Source organism: Camelus bactrianus, chromosome 7 (assembly GCF_048773025.1).
Source record: "Camelus bactrianus isolate YW-2024 breed Bactrian camel chromosome 7, ASM4877302v1, whole genome shotgun sequence".
NCBI lineage: Eukaryota > Metazoa > Chordata > Mammalia > Artiodactyla > Camelidae > Camelus > Camelus bactrianus.
In genome coordinates this window covers 55,418,589-55,440,710 of record NC_133545.1, presented here as the reverse complement: position 1 = coordinate 55,440,710, position 22,122 = coordinate 55,418,589, and the positions used below count along the sequence as shown (strand labels likewise).

General features: G+C 36.6%; 1 protein-coding gene across 7 annotated transcripts in view; it reads right to left on the bottom strand.

The window, feature by feature from the left end:
• Positions 1-22,122, bottom strand: part of THSD7A (thrombospondin type 1 domain containing 7A) — a 557,221-nt gene that overhangs the window by 136,258 nt on the left and 398,841 nt on the right. For all 7 annotated transcript variants that reach the window (XM_074367426.1, XM_074367427.1, XM_074367422.1 and 4 more), the window contains 2 exons: positions 5,278-5,433; positions 3,710-3,922 (listed from right to left, as the gene is read on the bottom strand). In XM_074367426.1, coding sequence (XP_074223527.1) covers positions 3,710-3,922; positions 5,278-5,433 — 369 coding nt within the window. The remainder of the gene's footprint in view (positions 1-3,709; positions 3,923-5,277; positions 5,434-22,122) is intronic.

Sequence of the window (22,122 nt, the reverse complement as noted above, 5' to 3'; positions counted from 1 at the left end):
GCATGACACAGTGGTGTGTTACAATCAGGTTTTAGGTGTATGTAAAACATTTGTTGTTAATGATATTTTGAGTAAGTCACTTTTAATAAATACATTTTTAAAAAATTAAAAAAATAAATAAAGTAATTTAAGGTTATCCAAAATAATCACGGCACTCCCATTTATTTGACTTTCAACATGCTTTACCCAATGGAAGAGGAAGGAGTTGAGCTTCAAGAACGTCTTAACACACTTGAAGGGCCCTGGCCCAACACTCCTCTTTCTACTGTACTTGAGCTGTGTAATAAGGAATTGTGGTATTGATTCACTTCTACAGAAATATTATTTTTTTGTTTCATAAAAATCTGTCCAGTATGAATGTGACTGATGCATGTCAATGTCATTGGTCCCATGTTAACTTTTACTAATGTGGAGAAACGTAAGACAGGTAGCACTGGAGTGACAGGTATTTTGAAACTGCTGAGGTTTACTGCTTTACAATGTAACACAAAAAATGAAATAACAAAGTGTGGTTTTGTTACACAGAAAGGTGTCAATCCTCTGATATCTGAAATAGAACACGTGGAAATGAAATACGGGTGGTATCACTTATCTTTTTTTAACAGAGGGGAGGGAAATATGGAAACAATATTTGGTTCACAGTATCTTCAAGTAATCAGTAAGACAGCAGATTATTTTTTGACTTTTAGTCTAATAGCCTTGCCACCTTCTGTCTCTAACCAACCAATTTGGGAAACAAAACACTCTTACCTCACCAAATTTATGCTTCTAAATAAAACACACACAAAATTGCAAAAACTGAAAGAAGGCAGATTTTGGGTTTTCTCATAGGTTCAACATCCTCTAAGATTCCACATGCTCCCCCACCACCGCATCACCGCCAGACTTTCAGAGCAGTTCCTCTACTTGTGCTCAGACATCTGAGACTGCTTTCCTGATGATCTTTAAAATATTTTTTCTGTTACACATAAAATGTTTCTCTCTTTCTGGAGAGTCTAATTGTCTTCTGAGTTCTCATTCATCTTTCATTTTTGTTACACCCCTCGGTCTGTCAGAGAATCTACATAAAACTCCTGGGTCCTCTTAAAACCCTTCCCCAGCCCTGCTCCTTAGAAGGCAACTGGAAAAATGAACAGTAACATCAGCAACAAGTCCTAATGATCTCTGGGAGCCTGGACAAAGGACACATCAGGAGGACAACAGAGATTTTAAACGCTTTGAGGTCATTAACAAAGTTGTGAAATTTGTGAGAAAAGTGGGAGAAAAAAGTCCTTTTATTATTTGCTAGACTCAAAGGTTCTAATTCTTCATTTCCCTAGTTGAGCTTTAATTTAATTATAAAACAAAATCTACGGCCACAGCCAGGCCTAGAGGTAGAGTCTGTACAACTAATCAACTTTAATTCCCTGGGCTTGATTTAATTACAAAACGACATTTGGTGCAGCTGCTAAACACTCACCAGGTGACCACGTGATACACTGGAGTAGTATTTATAGGTCTCTAGCTTTTGCACTGATTCTACCCAGCACAGTTATGTTTCAGTTACACGTAGATAGGAACAACCTCTAGGATTTATAATAATAAATTTTCTTCCTGATTTCATACACCCTTATAGTTGGGCTAAGTTGAAATACTGAGCTGTACTACAACTGATACATGTCAGGAAGTAAAATGTAACAATGGAGATGTCCTGATAAAGAACAATAATGACAAACTGAGTATCAACGATACACTTCTGTTTGTGAGGAGGACAAAGTGAAACCAGCTTACATATATTGTGAGTTATCAATCTGACTTTTAGGTTATAACATTCGTTACTTTCCAATATAACTAGACATAACCAGCTCATTCTTCTGCTCCTCTTTAGTGTTAATAAGACAATGTAGGAGGTGACTGTTTGTCCAACAAAATATTTTTTTACCAGAGAAAATTAAAATTAACCACTGATTTTTTTTTAAAAATAGCCATCTCCTCCAGCATTTTACATACTCAATTTGCACAAACACCCAGGAAGACCATTACATTAAGTGAAACCTGATTTTTCATTTTACAATATTTAAGCAGAAGTTCCATGCACAATTAACTTTTCATCTTTGAGGTTTTTTTCATCCTAGCCCACTCAAATATACTTACTGTAATACCTGCGATCCCAGTTCCTCCCTAGATCTATAGGAGGATAAGAAAAAATATTTAAATTGAGGAAAAAGAATCAAGAAGCAGTATCATTATGGGAGTTACTAATGATGCTAAAATAAATATGAGCTTCACTATTTTTACAGCAACTCAGAGGGTAATACAGAGTGCCATTCGATACAAATTAGGATTTGAAGTGAGTATATAAGCACAACGGAATGCATTTCATTTGCTTTCTTTTTCCTAGTTGTCAATCTCCTGTCCTTTCCCTTTAGAGTAGAACTGAATGTATCATAGCTAATTTTATCTACAGAGAAAAAAGCAGGATACATAACATTCATCATAAAACATCTGGAGCAACAACCCCCTTCTTCACCTTCCAACCTCAAGTGCTGGCTCGGATTTTACGTGATGCTATCTGCCATGGCTACCCTGGACTCTAGACAAAGATGAAACGGGACATTTCAACATCGAAAGGCTCATTTCTCAGTACTAGCACTGTCTGTCAGTCTCTTACTCCAGAGAGTATCTTTCTCTGCTGAACAGTGACTGAGTCACAGGAGGAAACAATTCTGCTTGCTAGAAGAGAGTAGGATGGAAGGAATTATGACGGTTACCAGATGTTCCAGGGCCCCCCGAGGGGGCACCAGAATGTCTCTGCATATGCTGTAAACAGCATCAACTGTCATCCATGGGACCCTGGGGCGTGGTGCTCGTGCTGTTCTGACGGGCAGAGTCAAAGGACTCCAGAGCTGGAAGGAACCTTAGAGATGATCTTTGAGAAGGTTTTACACAACTTCTGGGTGAGTTCTGTGTTTCCTAAGTGTGACTCAGGGATTGCTGAAGAATAAGGGGGATCTCCCTTAAACAGCAGCAGCGTTCGTGGAAACAATGTAGGAATCTTACGTCAAGGCTAACATCAAGGTGGGATATTTTACTGAACAAAAATCAATTGTAAAAGTCCAAGGTTATTCCTATGGTTCAGGCAAAGAATCTTGTGGAAAATCCCCCTCCCGGTGGCTCTATGACATTCCTAGAGGGGAGGACCCTAGAGCTCAGGTTGATTCAAGAACTCTAGGATGCAACAGGCCTCATGGCTTGGACTCTGGGAATTAAATTCTATTCCTAAGACACAGTATCAGGGTGGGAGATAAAGGCTTCTGGAGTCAAGTCAACCAATCCTTACAACCCTTCTTTATTTACATATCATTTTCTGTGGCAGATTAAAAAAATACACTTAGAAAAAATGTTACCTTTCCTTGTTATTTTAAAATCTGGCAATTTAATACATTATTGCCTTGACGATAATTTCTTATTCTATGTTACCTGTTTTCAAAGTAAAAATTACCCTGTGGTTGTTCAAAGACCCTCTCCACAGTCACCATAAGAAGAGAGAAAGAAGGGAGGGAACAAAAGGAAGGAAGGAAGGGGAGAAAGAAGGAAGCAGCAGCTATTTCTGTGTTTGTAAACAGAACCAGCTATGATGAGAGAAGACATGAGATTTTAACACAAGGAACAGCACATCTCCGGGCTCAAACAGACATTCATAAATGCAGGATAGAGACGTCTTCCTTACCGTCACTGTTGATGCACACGACCTCTTGAACTTGAGTGCCTGGACCGCACTCCTTTCCGTTATCTGGTTCACAGTCTCCGAGCCTCACTGCTTTCCAGTCATAGCAGGAGGGCTCTTCGCAGGGAATGGCTTCCAGTAAGTGAGGGCAATTCCCGGTGCCCCCAGAGCCTCCAGTGGGCTCACTGGTAATGCGTCGCTTCCTCAGTTTGAATCCTGAATTATTGGGGAAGGAAAATATTTATTGTTACCATCATAGGCTGAATATTTTACAAGGCTGAATAAAACTCCAAGTGAAAGTTGGATGAGGGTAGAGGGTAGAAGTCACATCTGCTTGAATCACCAATGCATCCTGAAACTCTAGCTCAACGTGAGCTCATTAATAATTTATTACATGAAAAAAAAAAAGAATGAATGAACAGAATAGCCAAACAGGGACTTTTAGACTTAGCTTACTATAGTAAAAATAAAGCAAGAAAAAGATGGAGAGGGAGAAAGAGAGAAACAGAAAAAGAGAGAGACAGAGAAAGAGAGTGATGGGTCGTGGGGAGGGCTTTTGATTTGGAAGGTCTATAGTTGCTCAATGCTCAGAGACACAATGAAATCTCAAGCTATTCAGAAATATTCATGACCAGACAAAAGTGCTATTATTTTGAATTCTTCAACAGGATCATGCAACTAAATTTGAAAAGAAGCCTCTAAGAAGTTAGATGGTCCCAGGAAATTGTCTCTTTGAGCCTTGGTGGATTTCAGACTCCCTGGAAATTTGAATTAGGGATCTAAACCATCTGGGCTCTAACGAGGAGCATTCAAAGGCTTGTTCTGTGCTTTTAACAGCACAGAGGTGTTGCCCTTCCCGACAATGTATAACAAAATTAATGTCTGTCTATTGCTATGTGAACATATTAGAATTACTGGAAAACTGTCCTTTGAAATAAAATAGAAAAATGTTTTCAATTACTTATATCATCTGAAAATTACCCTACCACGCCTACCATGTAGTAAACAAATGCATTTATGCTCCTTTTAGATATATTATTTGCATCATAAAAGCAATAGAGTTGGGTTTTTCGTTTATTTACCACCAAAGTAAGAAGTGGTTCTGTTTACTAGGCATTAGCTATGGGTCAGGCAATGAAATATGTGCTTTATGTTTATCTCATTGAATCTTTAAAAAAAAACTTGGGTAACAGTATTAACACCCTTTTTACAGATACAGGGACAAAGATGTAAATAAGTTAATTAACTTATCCAAACAACAGCAGACAGAATAAATTTTCCAGTCCAGGTCAGTCTGACACCACAGCTCATCTGAACCACTGCACCAACTGCCTCAGATGTTCTCCATCTGTTGTCTACATTAACAAGCATCTTGCTTACATTCTTCAGTTTTAATTTCCTGGTACCATCACCAGAGGAGGTTTATACATCTTTTGTGATCAGTTCTCTTTAGCCATTCTGGAAAATATCATAAATGAATGATCACTGGAACACGGAGCAGCATTTGCTAATAATTCATGGTTTGACTCAACTGACAGGATTTTTAAGCATGCCAGGTTAATATTACATACCTTTTTTGCCCTGTTGGTCATTACAGTTTTCATAAGTACAAGGTCCCCAAGCAGACCAAGGTGAAACTTCACATTCAATAGGACAGGGGATGTGGCACAGCTGTGTAGTATTAGGGCTAGGACCGGTGCATAACTTCATATCCACTGGTTTTGAGGCTGTTTGGGGAAAAATACAGAGATCCTTTAAGAATGAAACAGATTGTTATGATCAACAGTGATTTTATGATTTTTCTATGTGTATGGAAAAGGAAAATGCTTAAAGAAGTGCTACGAAAACATTATTCCAATGCCTCTCGGCTCCATCCTGAGAATAAAAGGAGGAGGAGTGGGGAAAAAGCAAGCAGTACAGTGTTGTCAGTGGAAACTGGGCTGGAAGTCTTGCAGATTGTTTGATCACCAGCTTTACCACTAAGGAGCCATGCAATTATTAATTGCTAAGTCTAATTTTCCTAGTCAGTATAATAATCCTTAGGTTAACTTCATTTCTAAAATTTTATAAGTAGAGTCTAAGAAAGCAGAATCTACTTTAGAGGATGGAGCAAACTAGGCGGGGAACTACAGCTTTAATGTATATGGAAACAAATTTCTATCTGAGTGGCTTCTGGCAGAGCAGTCTTCATTTCCTTCTGGAGGTAACTGGTGGACAGGATGAAGGAAGAGCTCAGGCCATCAAATCTCTCTCTACCTCCAAGTGTATGACTCACCAGACACTTCCCAGAACTTTAAAGAATACATTATCTGCCTGTGTGACTCAAATCTCAGGACTGCTATGGAGACTAATTTAAATTGTCCATGTCTGCTCATGAGTTGACTAATGAACTGTGGCTAAATACTAATGGCGCTTGCTTCTCTTCTTTTCTATTTCAATAACTGCAGTTTGGCTATTTTGTACAGCACATACATTTGACAGTTAATGCCAAGATGTGTCCATAGTTCTGGTTAAAAATGACTAAGTGAGAAAGATACTTGAAGCTATATGGACATCAGAAAAGAGTAAGATTTACTACTGCTGTAAAAACTTTAAGAAGTAAATGTCTTGGACACACATTTCCTTTAATAAAATCTAGCTCCTGTTACCCTCTGATACTTTGGAATGCCCATGCGTTTAGTACAAAAAAAAAACTGAAAAAACAGAGTTCTTAGCTAATTCTCATTCTCTTTATGTAAAGGACTATCAAATTCCAACTGCATGGGATTACATGTAGAAGCTCATAGAGATATTAAAATATTTTAAACATTGTAAAATAATTTAAATATTGTCCTAACTTTTAAATAAATGTACTAAATATATCCACTTGGAGTTTAAACACTAAAGCAGACTATAGGCACTTGTGTATCTGTAAACTTTCCGCACACATAAACATACACAATTATAAATGCTACCTAGAGGCTAGTACATTAACTCCTCTTCCTGCCAGTTTTTCAGTTCTGAAAAGTATTCTATAGATTTTATTTTTTCCTTATTACTCCTAAGAGTGCTTATTTCTCTCCCCTCCCACTCACCCTCCCCCCACCCCTACCCCACACACACACACTGCAGAGAAAATAAATGACTGGGCACCCCTAATTTGCTTAACATAAGCACCGTGAGCATTCATACTTAAGTTTATCAGAATTGTTGCTAATTTGTGTAACACAAGCCAAAGCCAAAAATGATTAATTGGATTGCCTTTCAACAGTGAAAGTACTTGGCCCACTAATGACAGAAAATACAGAAATGCTTCATTTCTCTGAATATAAAAAATAACTTGACATCAATGATACATCTCTCATAAAAAGTGATTTTTAAAAAATATCCTTACAGGCATAAGAGTCTTGTGAAGGTTAATTTCCTGTGTTAACTTCACTGGGCAAAGGTAAAGCATTGTTTCTGGGTGTGTCTGTGAGGCTGCTTCTGGATGAGATTAGCATTTGAATCAGCAGACTCAGTAAAGAACAGTCCCCTTCACCAATGTAGGTGGGGCACCATCCAATCCATTGAGGGCATGAAGAAAACAAAAGGTGCTTTCTCCTCTTGAACTGGGGTATCCATCTTCCCTTGCCCTTGGACAGCACAGATCCTGGTTCTGGGAAAATGGAAATTATACCAGTGGTCCCACTCCCATGATCTGAGAGAGCCACTTCCTAGAATAAATCTCCTCATATATCTATATCCTGTCGGTTGTGTCTCCAGAGAACCTTGACTAATGTAAGCCTATGGTATGTAGAAAAACTGCTCTAACTGCAAATTTACATAAGTAATTACTCCACTTGTGGAATCCTTCACACTATCATTCAAATTAAGATTATATGTATAATTACCTGAAAAGTCTCTATTTTTTCATTCAATTGACTAAAAGTAAGTTTACACCTTAGTGTTATTATAGAGTTTTGGAAATCACAATTACTATAAATGGAAGTCCACTAAGTATGCAATTGTGAGACCTACTATTAGAGCCTGAAGAAATTTACTTTATATATAAGGTTGAAAACTTTAGGAGAAAGATAAGATTTTTATTAAGGAAATAGGTAAAAACATTAATTCCTGGCCATTTTTCTATAAGCTTAATTTTAGCTTTTGGTGTATTTCGAATAAACTAAATAATCAGTCACAAAATTCTCCTAAGCTAGTAAAAGAGGAATGTGATGAATAAAGGCTCAAGGAAGTATTGCTTGAAGCAAAATACTCTTGAGATCTGTTAAACTGGCCAAGTCAACACTGAGATAATACAGTTCTTAAAAATTACCTAAATTTTAGAGATGTCTGTCTATCTATCTACCTATCTTTCATTAAACAAAGAAACACAGGGAGAGAATATGTGTTTGTGCATGATTCTACCCCTTTGGTGATTTGCATTATAGGTTTTCTTATAGAGTATATACTAATTAATGTAAATCACATATACAAGCTGAATGCCTCAAAAATGGTAAGTCAATTACATTTTTGCAATTACCCAAGATTTATTTGTAATCAGTGTGATTCAATAATGAAGTAAAGAACAGACCCAGGGGACCTTACTGGGTTCTAGTTTAACCTGTGGGATATAATTCAGGTAGTTTCTCTATCCCATAATTACATTATACTACATAATGTAATGTTTAAGACTGATCCCTTATTCTCATATACTGAGATATGGGTTTTCTAGAATGTCTCAGTCATTATTCTTCTATAATTTCACTATCTAAGAAATTGATCATCCAGTACAAGTTCAAAATAATTATATATTAGATTTTTAAAAATGTCTTATCGTTGATCTCTTGAAAAATAAAGGAGACATTTTGTAGTTCTCATGTGACTTAAAGGTATTCAATTACATGTACTTTGTGTGCTTCACAAGGTCATGAAAGAAGATCTGAACTTTTCTGGAGTTAAGAAAATAAAAAATATGAGATGCGCATTTCTGTCGGTCTGAAGAATTTTTGTATTTGTACATTTAGAACATTACAATGGAAAAAAATTTACTATAGGGAAAATAAACTTAAGACATTTGTTTCCAGTAACGTGGCCAATGAGGTATTCTGAAAATACAACCAGCATATAACCCCTAAGGGCAGTGAATTTATAATTTTTCAAATTGAATATTTTGTTTTGAGGTAATTATACATTAATATGAAATTGTAACTTCACAGAGATACGATATATTCTTTACCCAGTTTCCCTCAATGATCATCAGATCTTACAAAACTCAAGTATTATATCACAATCAGAATATCGACATTGATACAGCCATGGTACGTGTACAAAGTTGAATAGTGCCCTCTTTCCTCCCACCCCCCCAAAACTCTTCTCTACTAGAAACTCAGAATATGACCTTATTTGGACATAGGGTCACTGCGAAGGTAATTAGCTAACGAACTCCTAATAGATTTGAGTGAGTCCTAAATCCAATGACTGGTGTACTTAGAAGGCCATCCATATGAACACATACAGAAAAGAAACCCATGAAATAACAGAGAGATTGGAGTGGTGCAGCTACAAGAATTTCCTACAGCCACTTTGCTCCTAATCTTAGAGGGAACGAATTCAGTCTTTCACAATGAGTTATAATGTTAGCTGTAGGTTTTTGTAGATGATCTTTATCAAGTTGAGACTGTTCCACTCTATTCCTATTTTTCTGAGAGTTTTTATTAAGAATGGATGGTGAATTTTGTCAAATGCTTTTTTCTCCACTGATTGATATTACCTGTGATATTTTTCTTTAGCCTGTTAATATGGTGAATTATATTAACTGATTTTACCAATATTGAATGAGCCTTGCATACCTGAATAAACTGTACTCAATCCTAGTCTTCAATTCTTATAATGAATAATATTTTCATGACATATTGTTTTTCATTATTTATTTTCAAACTGGGTATATTGCTATATTTGAAGTGAGTTTCTTGTAGAATGTATAGATAGTTGGGTCATATTTTTTAATCCACTCAAATAATTTATGTCTTTTTTCCCCTTATAAGATTAATTCTGTTCTAGATACAGCATACATTTTTATATTGAATTAGGAGCAAATCATAACACTGCCTGAATACACATTTGTTAGGACTTTTTAAAATCTGTGCCCACTGGCCTTTCTGAGTTGTTGTCTTCTCTTAATCCAAGTCTGAGATATGGGAGGAGAAAAGAAAATCAAAGGAACTCATTATCTTGTCACTTCCTGAGTCTTAAAATCTCTAGCTTGTCTGCCTCCTGTCCAGCTAGCAGAGTCATTTTATGGTCTGTTTAAGTGTATAATGTTCAGGAGTTCTTTTTTTTATTTGGTGAGAAAATTAGAAAAAATTGTATCTTTCATGTGTTTCTGGAATCAGAAGCCTGTATGTCGTTTTAAAAATAAGTTTTCAATTTATTTAACTGGGATCATAAGAAAGGAAAATCCTCAAAGGATTCCCCAAATCCACAGCATGAATCCGGTAAGGTTCCAGAGTCCTAAAGCTGGCCTCTCCCTTGGGGTACTACTGATTCCAAGTCACTGAACTTTCAGTTTTAATGGACTGGTGGCCATTAAATTGCATATCCAGAATTCTTTAATTATCACGAACAAAGGAAGGCATTTCCAGACAGAAAATTGGAGTTTTAATAACTATAACAGGCCATCATTAAGGAAATTTCTAAAGGATTTATTTCTTATAAAAATGAAAGTAGACAGAGATGCAAGGTCTAAGATGCCAGATGGAATGGTGGTCAAGAAAATACTAAATATGAGTAAAAGTCAACACTGACTTAAGGCCCTAATTATGATGATTAAATAAGGGAGTATGGTTGGCAGAGTAATAGTCCCCCAGTGACCCCATGCTTTAATCCCTGGAATTTGTGAATGTGTTATCTTAATGGGAAAAAGGACTCTGCAGATGTGATTCAGGATTCAAACCCTGAGATGGGAAAATTACCCTGGATTATCTAGCTGGGCCTAACCTAATTACACGTGTCTTAAAAAGCAGACAAATCTTCTCAGCTGGTCATAAAGGTGAGATGGAAGAAGCAGGAGAGTTGAAGCATGACAAGTTTCTGATTTGCCATTTCTGGCTTTAGAGGAAGCGGGTAAGAGCCAAGGAATGTGGCCTCTAGAAGCTGGCAGTGCCCAGCTAACAACCAGCAAGGAAATGGAAATCTCCATTTCAAATCGGAAGCAACTGAATTTTGCCAAGAACCCAAATGAGCAAGGAACCAGATGCTCCTCTAGAGCTTCCAGAAAGGAACGTAGCTCTGCTAGGCCATGATTTTAGCCAGGTGAGATCCAGGTCAGACTTCTGAGGAACAGAACTGTTAGGTCAAATACTACATTTATGAAAGTTGGTGAAATAGAGATCAGAGATAAAATAGTTTAAAGCCCTTAGCAGCTAAATGTATTAATTATAGATTTTGTTCATTTGGGTCTGGACCTTAATATTTTAAGATAATTTCTTTATATAAATAGGATAAGAATGTATAACTTCCAAATTAAGGGAAACAATTTAACAGTAACAAAACTATTGCAATGGATTCTAAGGAAGGCAAGAAAGAACAAAGAAAGAAACAGAAAAAAATGGAACAAGGAGAATAAGATGGAAGAAATGAATATAAAAGTGTAAAGCATTAAAAGTCAAAGATCATCAGACTTAATAGGAAAATAAAATCTGAAGTGACATTTTATATCCACTAGCTTGTCAAAAAAGTTATGTGTTTGACAATACTCAGTGCTGGAGAAGATTTGAAGCAGCCAGAATAAACACTGTTGGTAGAAATTTAAGTTGCTTTAAACTTTTTGGAAAATAACTTGGAATTTTCTAGTATGGTGGAAGAGGTGCAAACACCTAGGTATATACCTTGGGAAAGCTATCAGACATGAGACATTTAGTTCAGGAGATATTTACAAGAACTGTGATTTTAGTGCTGTTTATAATTGCAAGTATCTATGAATAACTCTGGTATCCAACCAAAAAGACTGGATTTTAAATTATGGTGTCAATACAATGCTATACAAAAGTGGAAATAAACTAGAGCACAATCATCAAAGGTATATCAAAGGTATATCAAAGGTGTGAAGAAAGCAAGTTAAAGAAGAACATGTACTAAATGATACCATTCAGATAAAGCTTTAAAAAGCAAGCATTATCATCGTGTTTTGGGGTAAATATATGTCTGGGAAAGAGGGAAGCACCACTACTGTCTGGGAACTGGCCTGATCCTTTTAGCAGAGGCTTTGGTGTTTTGTTTTGTTTTTTAACATCTTTATTGTCATATGGTTCCTGTACAGTAAACTACACATACTTTAATGTACATTTTGATGAATTTTGATAGATGTATATGAAACCAATGAAACCACTACCACAATCAAGATAGCTCACTTTCCATCATTCCTCAAGAGTTGCAGTTTCTGAATTCCCAATTTATTCCTTCCCACCTCCTTTACCTCCTGGTAACCACACATTTGTTCTCTATGTCTGTGAGTCTGTTTTAGGGGGGCTTTTAAGAGCTGGCCTGGCACTCAGAGCTATGCCATAGTGTTCTCCTGCTGGACATAAACAATTTCATAGACCATCAAATCTGACAAATCATTCTAGACTATGATGGAGTGAGAGAAAATAACATGACTTCATTTGTCTAAGTAAAAACAAAGTCATGGTGGGAACCACAAAAACATCAAATATTTCCATCTCCCAGCTACCATGAGTGAGTGCTGCTCCTTAATCAATTACAGCTTTAGCCTCCCTTCTTCCAAATGAGATTTATTAAGATACTGGTCATACCCTATAAACCTCTTAGAAGAAAACACAGGCAAAACATTCTCTGATATAACTCTTAGCGATGTTCTCCTAGGGCAGTCTACCCAGGCAATAGAAATAAAAGCAAAAATAAACAAATGGGACCTAATTAAACATAGAAGTTTTTGCACAGCAAAGGAAATCACAAGCAAAACAAAAAGACAACCTATGGAATGGGAGAAAATATTTGCAAAAGATGAGACCAACAAGAGCTTAATTTCCAGAATATACTATATAAATACATATACACAGCCTATAAAACTTAAACAAACAAACAAACAACCCATCCAAAAATGGGTAGAAGACCTAAATAAGCAATTCTCCAATGAAGACATACAAATGGCCAACAGGCACAGGAAAAAAATGCCCAATATCGTGAATTATCAGAGAAATGCACATCAAAACTATAATGAGGTATCACCTCATACCAGTCAGAATGGCCATCATTAAAAAGTTCACAAACAATAAATGCTGGAGAGGCTATGGAGAAAATGGAACCCTACTACACTGCTGGTGGGAATGTAGTTTGGCTCAGCCATTATGGAAAACAGTGTGGAAATTCCCCAAAAAACTAAAAATTGACTTACCATATGATCCAGCAATCCCACACTTGGGTATATATATCCAGAGGGAACTCTAATTTGAAAAGATACATGCACCCCAATGTTCACAGCAGCATGATATACAATAGCCAAAACATGGAAGCAACCTAAATGTCCATCAACAGATGACTAGATAAAGAAGTTGTGGTATATTTATACAATGGAATATTACTCAGCTATAAAAAGAATAAAATCATGCCATTGGCCGCAACATGGATGGACCTGGAGACTGTCATTCTACATGAAGTAAGCCAGAAAGAGAAAGAAAAAATATCATATGATATCACTTATATGTAGAATCTAAAAAAAAGAAAAAAAATGAACTTATTTACAAAACAGAAACAGACTCACAGACGTAGAGAACAAACTTATGGTTACCAGAGGGGGAAGGGGGTGGAAAGGGATGAATTAGGAGTTTGAGATTTGCAGACACTAACTACTACATGTAAAATAGGTAATAACGAGTTCATACTGCATAGCACAGGGAACTACATTCAGTATCTTGTAGTAACTTATGGTGAAAAGAATATGAAAACGAATGTATGTATGTTCATGTATGACTGAAGCCTTATGCTGTACACCAGAAATTGACACAACATTGCAAACTGACTATACTTCAGTAAAAACTATATATACAAAAAGAAAAAGACATACCGGTCATAGACTTACCCTTGCTTCCCTACAGCATTCAATCCACGGCAAAACTCACTTATTTAAACCCTCCTAAAAAGTCAGCTAACTGAAGCCCAAATCCTAATACAAGTGGTTTCTGACACTGAGAAACCCATGCTTGCCCACAGTGCAGGTTCGCCCTTGCTGCTTAAGTAATAAACCCAACTTATTCAAACACAGGTGTGTACTTGGTGGTCTTTGGCTGAAGAGCATGAACAAATCAAATATATAAAGAAAAGCAAGGAATTTTAAACATAAAATTTAGACTAGTAGTTCTGCCTGTGGATGGAGTGGGATGTGATTCGTTAGAAAACTGACACATTATAACTGACTATACTATAATAAAATTTTTTTAAATGCTTATTGGCATTTACAATATGCCAGACAATGTTATGATGTTTCAAGTACTTAACAAATATTAATTTATTTAATTCTCACAAAAGCCCATGGGGTAAATATTTGAATTATCCCCACTGAGGGGGGAGGGAATGTGGATAATTATTACCAAATGGGGAAACTGAGTATGGAAATGCTGAGTAACCTTCCCAAAGTCACACAGGTAGGAAACCACAGATTTTTGGATTCACATCCAGGCCATTTGGCTCCATAATCTTCATTGCGTACTTCCAACTACTACACCATGTGATCTTAGAAGGTATAAGTAAGGGAATTTCCATAATATGTATTAATATGTAATGACACATGCACATTTAAATCCTTTTGAAATAGATTATAACATATTAAAATACAGTTAATGGGGATTATTAATATAGTGTGTGTGCATTAATAATGATACAAGGAGGCTATCAAGATAATCCAACATCAATCCCAATCATTAATCAGTGAAAATGATTCTGACTTTTGTACATCAGTTGAGAATGGAACTAAGTTTTCATTCTACAAGATATCAAGAACTGGCTGTCCAATTAAATTACTATTAAAGTGGGATGTTCTGTACTTACAGTGATAATAACAGTAATTACGATAAATAGTTGAATTTACTAAATAAATTCTTTTAATCCTCACAGCAATCTCATGAAGTAGGTACAACTATAGTAATCCCAAATTTGAAGATGAGGCAACTGAAGCACAGAGAGATTAAGTAATTTGCCTAAGGTCACACAGCTAATGAGTGGCAGCTGGTATTTAACTTCAGCGACCACGCTCTTATCTATTGTTCTATACTATGATATGAAAATTAGTAGTAATCACATTCTTCCCCATTTCTTACTCCCATTTCATGGGTCTGTAATATAAAGGGTGACTTGACTAGAACACAATACATTTTTATAACAGCCTATCTGGCTATTGTCATGGGGGGTGACAGAAGAAACTGGGAACACTATTCATTTGGAAAATGAGTCCTCAGTATTTTAATAAGAAACATTTTAGATTCTCATTCATTTTTAATACTAAATTTTAAAAAGCTAAATACTGCTTGTTCTAATGCCTAAAAAATATACCACTCATATGAACTTTTTTTTATCTTGAAAATACACACTTGGATTCTGAAAACATTTTAAACGAGAGCTCACACTCAGTCTACTTCAGACCTATTTGTAAAATATTCCTTTTCTGTAGTCATTCAAAAGATGTATTAGGGTTCAAAGCTTGAGAAAAATGCAATAGGTTTAATAACTCATTCATCCATTTAGCCAAATGGCTGGGCATTTTAGGCATTCAAACCCTCCTGATACTGTGTTTACTTTCTACTGTCCTCTCTGAAAATCTTTTTCTTGAAATAGCACTATTTCTTTAAATAAGCTTATTTGATTGCTAATTCACAATTACAAGGAAATTCTCTTGGATTTAAGTCTTAATTTCTGTATAGAAACTGACCAAATGCTATTATTAAATACAAAGGTGCTTGATAACAAGATTCCAAAGACTTACAAATAAAATCAGTTACAAATGGCTCTTTTCCTTTGTTATTCCATTGTTCAGTGTTTTAAAATAAGTATTAGATGCCAACTTTGTGCAAAGCCCTGCCATTGCTTTAGTAACCACATGTCCAAGGATGCTACAGGGCCAGTGGCACAGGCAATGGTCATTTGCTTACTTTTCTTAATTATTATAAGTATGCAGCAGTAATTTAGGGTATATGTAACCAAAGCAGTTTTAATTTCAGGAAGGTTCTGTTGATAGTTGACTTAACACCCACTTACGTGTCAGCTAGAGGCACGATAAATTCACTCTCAAGAATGATTTCAAGCAAATGAAGAAAGCCTTTATTCTGAAAATTAATCAATTCTACATGTATCAGTGATTGCTTAAAGCTTTTTGCAGATGTTCTTGTACTAAATTTTATTCACAGAAATTTATTTTATCTTCTTCACAGGCTGGTATATTTACTGGAGACACAAAGCTCATGTTCTTTTTAATAATATAAAAGTATTGTCTTTAAGATAATACACTTATTCTTTAATCAATTTTGCAACCACATTTAAAACGATGGTTGAGAATTATCTCGCAGTATTTAATGTGCTTCAAAGCTCACTTCCAGTCCTTCCTGGGTATGATTAACTCATTACTGAGCTATTGTTTTAGATTAATCTTTTCTTATATTAACACAGGACATTACACAGTTTATTTGGAAAGCATACACGATAGTCCTGAGCTCATTCTTAATTCTCATTCTACATCATAATTAATGTTTTCAGTATCTGATGGACTTATCACTGCTTCTGTGCAGCTCCTGAATTAATAGCCATAATTTTCATCCCCAGGCCATCCTGTTTGATCATAGCTTGCTTCCTCTTTGTGCTTGCTGTTTGGATAATCTCTTGAGTTGTGCTGAGGTCAAAAATCAAAACATTTGATTGAGGTCAAAAAACATTGATTTTTTTTTTTAATTACATTAGACCATTGCAGAGCTAAGCTGTTTGGCCATTTGGAATTGCGGTATTTTTACATTTTTCTGATTTTTCTCTTCATTCAAGATTGAGGGTTAAAGGAAGTCCAGGGTTGATCTTTCTTGGTTTTTAGAGTCAAGTCAAAGTTACACAGGATACATTTTATAAATTTAGATAAGGTTCTTCCCAATAAAGGATATGTAGATCCAGATTAGAATAAGAATTAGAGAACATTCCTCTTTTTTTTTCTTCTCAGCTGTATATCCTAGTTTTAACTTCTCGATGATGAGTGTTGAGGAAACTGACGGTGGGGGAGGAGCTAGCCCATGAACACTAGCAGTGTTGTAAAAGATACGGGCAGACTAATAATAAAGCCACCTTCTCCCTACAGAGGACTCAACCCATCCTGCAGTTACTCTGCTGTCTGAATGCCGCCTGTCAGCAGAGTTAGGAGGTTACCAAATGATGGGCCTATCACTGCTTTTGCCTCCAGCCTTCACTCTGCTGAGCTGGATGTCAGGGAGAGTCCTTTCAGGGTCCCTTTCTACTCCTCTTAGGAATTCGACTCCATCTCACACGGGCTGCTCCTTTGCCTGGGTTCCTCTGTTCCTTCACTCTTACATCAATATCCTCTCACAAACAGAAACTCCTTTAAGGGTCTAGCCTCTAGATGGGCTCTCTCCTTGTTCAAGGACTGAGGCAAGTTTATCTCTATTTGTATATCCATCGGTCATTTTAGGGAATTATAGAGAGAGGTCCATATGCCTATGCTTATGATGCCATATTGCTTAGGAAAAAACTATCCTCAAATAAAACAGAACTGTGCTATTCTTTTAAGTATTTATAGGGACAAACATATGTCAGCTAATTTCTCTCAGTGACCCTGATTCTACAAGACCAGAACATTTAAAAATGCATAGGACTGTTCAAAATCTACATCTTCATAGCAATGTCAATCACGTTAGGATTTAAATTTCACAAACTGTATCAACAGCTTGACGAGGCCATCACTCTCCAACGACAGGGATATACCATCTGTTGCAACAATGCAAATATGGAGGGCTTTTTTTCCCTTAAAACAAAGCAAAACAAAACAGGACATGTAGGAAAGTCTATGTAATTCACAGTGAAATCTTCCAACAATACACCATTACTGACAGACTTCCATTTACAATATTCCTAACTGGGAAAATAACATGAATAGATTTTGTAAATTAAAATAAGCATGTGTGTTATCCACAATATAATGATGGAGAACCTTAGCAGTTAGAATCTCCAAGAACTACAACGTTTGTTTTAAAGTGAGTAATGAAAAAAATTGGAATATCTAATCAAACAAGGTCTGTGACCAGCTCCACACACTTGCTGAGCTCCTCCAAACAGAATTATTCTGATGGCTAAGTTTATCAGTCTGCTAAGGCTGCTGTTCCCAGATACCACAGACTAGGTGGTGTGAAAAACAGAAGTGTGTTTTCTCACAGCTCTGGAGGCTGGACGGACGTCCACGATCAAGGTGCTGGCAGAATGGTTTCCCTGAGGTCTCTCTTCTGGCTGCCTTCTCATTATGTCCTCCTTGGTCTTTTCTCTGTGTGTGCTCATTCCGATGTCTCTTCTTCTTGTAGGGACAGTAGTCCTACTGGATCAGGGCCCAACCCTTATGACCTCATTTAAATGTAATTACTTATTTAAAAGCCCTATTGCTGAAAAATATCACATTACGGGTTAGGGATTCAACATATAAAATTGGGGGAGGGGTGGATTTAGTCCATAACACCAAGCTTGATGGGATATTGAAGAAACAAATAATTGGTGAATAGTGACTTAAGTGTAGTCCAGTGTGAGATGGTACCCACTGGCATATCTTATCAACTCTTCCCTGTTCTTTCGGGAGCAAAAATCTATGCTGAACTTGCCTTCAAAGCAACTTCTCCAAAGTTTCTCCAAAGCAGATTGCTGCCACTATTATTATCTGACCACACTTTACTTAGAAGCCAAGAGAGGCAAGTATCTCCACCATGAGATTCTCTGTTTTTCCTGAAATTTTCCATTCTCTTCTCAAAATTGCCATTTATAGACTAAAGAGTCCTATTTACATTGCATGGACAGAAGGTGAACTTGCCAAAAGGCTTAGAGGAGTTCTATGTTTTCCTTCTAATGTCTTGGAGTTAAAAAGTAAAATTCAACCTGGAACACTGAAGTAAAGACCAAAAGCAGGATTTGTGGGCTGTCTTGAACTGTAACCTCAAAACTACTCACCACTTACAAAGGAACTATTTTCATAATGAGTTTCTTGATTCCAGGTCCACTCAGATTTTTCAGCCTACCCCATTCTTCTTACCTGTCTTGGATCTGATTCTTACTCCACTTAATTTTCTCTACTTAATCCCTTGTACATTACTCCTAAATTTCCCCTTATACGTTGTCAGGATCAAGTCTATAATCTTACGAATATTTACTTAATTCACTCAGCAAACGTTTACTGAGCACCTACCACGTACAAGGCACATACTGGTACACAGTGTGCTCAGGATTCAGAGGAGAACAAAACAGATGAAGGTGCTGGATTTTTTTGCAACAGGAATTCTCACTGAGGGAGTGGGGAAACCGCAAAGCAATAAGGAGCTTAAAAAATGACTAACGGGTGTAGGATGGTATGAGGCTGTTTTCTGACCTTCATCATCTCCGATAAGATTTCAATTCTCATTATTATCTTCATTCACATGTACATACCGTGTGTTTTTTCCTCTGGGTACTTTTAGAATTTTCTCGTTACCTTTAGTATTCAGAAACTTGAGTATAATGTATTTTTGCTGCTGTTGTCTTAGTATTTACCCTGCCTGGGGTTTGCTGAGTTTATTATACATGAAAGATGATGGTTTCTTTTTCAACAAATTTGAGAAAACTTTGGCCAGTGTTTCTTCAAACACATTTTTTTGTCAGATCACTCTCTCACTTCTCACTGCAGTATCATTAATATATAAACACCTTGATATTAGTTCACCAGTCACTGAGTCTCTCTTGACTTTTCCCCTCAATGTTCTTTCTCTTAGTTCTTCAGATCTGATAATTTCTATTGATCTGTTTTCAAAATCAATAACCATTTCTTCTGCTCAGAGGCAATAATTTCTATTCATCTGTCTTCAAGATCACTTAACCTTTCTTTTGCTATCTACTGAAAGAATTTTTTATTGTAGATTTGTTACATTTTTGAATTTCCATATTCTTACAGTGTCTATTTTTCTCTTTATACTCCCGCTGTTCACTCCCCAAGACAATCTTTCCCTTTAAGACTTTGAACATGTGTATAGGAATAGTTCTTCAAAGTCCTTGTCTGCTAATTCTAATATGGGTCCTCTCAAAGTATATTTCTATTGACTGATTTTTTTTCTTGACAATAAACCGCTTTATTTAATTTTGCACATGGAGTAACTTTTTATTGTAATTTCTAGACTTTGCTAATGATATGTTGTAGGGAGTCCGGACTATGTCATCTTCCTTTATGAATTTTGTTCTGACCAACAGTTAAATTGCTAGCAGAGCCTTTTGATCGTTTCAGGTTTGGTTTCATTTGGATCGAGGCTGATCTGATTCAGATTGGAAGTTGGCTGTGACAACGTGATGCTTACTGCTAAGCCATGAGGGCTGAGATGCTCAGTGCGTATTCTCCTCCTTATGGGAATGGAAGGGGCTCTGACATCTCCCAGCACTGCCCTAGCTATTCTATCGCCTGCCAGCACCCAGCCGTGCAGCAAAGGGTCTCTGCTAGACCTCCCAGGGTCTTCACCTGCACTTGGGCAGCCCAGCACTAGGCCAAGGACCCCTCACATAAACTCCTGGACTCCATCCCACTCTCTGTACCCTGCCTGGAAATTTCCAGTCATTTCAGCGCCCAGGAACTCAGATTTCTGACTCCTTAGTCGCTATGCTTGTCTTCACTTTTCCTACCTGTGTTAGGAAACCTCCAACAGAAGATCAAAGCGATCGATCACCTCACAACTGTGATTGCAGTTTTCCACAGCTTGCTGTTTAATGCTAAAAAAAACAGTTACTTTGTAATTTCTGTCCAATTTTATAGTTATCCTTATCAAGAGGGTCCCAGTTATTCAATTATAGTTGAAAGCAGAAAACTAACAATAGGTTTGCTCTTCCGTTGATTTAAAATATTGACTTACCAGGTTTTGCGACTCATTTTGAAACATGCGTATCTTAGAACTATCATCTCTTTGGCTATCAGAGGAAGAAATTTTGCCAGAGTGATGATTAGTTGAAAATCATATCTAACAAGCCTTGAGGGTTGTCACTAAGTCCATTTATTCTTAATAAATACTTGCTGAACAATTATTATATGTTACCTATTCTGGTAGTGATTTTTCCCCCTAAGTAGCTTTAAGGGATTTATTTTAACACATGTATTAAATACATCATGAAGCTTGTACTACTGAGGTATACTGTACTCTGATATTGTTTTAAAACTTATTTATTCTGCCATTACAAGAGTGTTTTGGAGGGAGACAAGCGTACTTGAATGTTATGATTGGAGATGTCAAATAGAAAGATCAATATCTGAGTTGTTCCTCAGAGGGGAACTTTGGGCTAGATACATAACTCTGGAAGCCAAACAATACCCTGGCAATCCAAGTAATATCACTGCCCAGTCATTCTCTCTCACATCACCCTATTTTAATCCTCTGCATAGTACTTATTGCTAGCTGATAACTTCTGATTTATTTTATCTCTTTGCTTATAGCCTGTGTCTTTCCATTAAAAAAACAAAACAAAACCCTGTGACAGCAAGAATCTTGTCTGTGCTGTTTACTTCTCTATTTTCAGCATTTAGAACACTGTCTAGACATGGATGGCACTTAGTAACTATTGGTTGGATAAATTAAAGAATGAATAATTTCCTGACACAGAAAACAGTAACATGGACATTATCATACACGGATAGCCTTACTGTCATTAAAGAGGAATCACCTTAGTAAACAACTCACTCTGAGACTTAATTACTTGTTTAAAAGAAAGGCATATATTTTAAACAAGTATCACCTAGACAGGGAGGAACTTTTTCCCAACATCAAACTGATTTACAATTAATAACCCTAACTTCGTGGCATAGAGGTTCAGAGCACAGGTACAGGAGGCAGGCTTTTGATTCATGATTCTGGTTTTAATATTTACTAGCTATATGTCTTGGTGAAGTTATTTAATTTCTCTGCACTTCAATATGATATAATAATAGTACTTACTTCCTAGGCCTGGGGTGGAGCTCTAAATAGTGCATAAGGATAAAACAGACCAGCATCTCACATACAGCAAACGTCTAGCATCTTCTCAATCTTCCTCCTCATTACCATTGTTACTTCAAGTTAACACACTGAATTCTGTAGATTTCTACTTGGAAATCATCTTATCTTGAAGACACGATACCAAAAAGTGAATCTGCTTTTTGCAAGAGATAGCATTATTGTTGAAGCTGGTTCTCCCTTGCCTCTGTGTCAGGC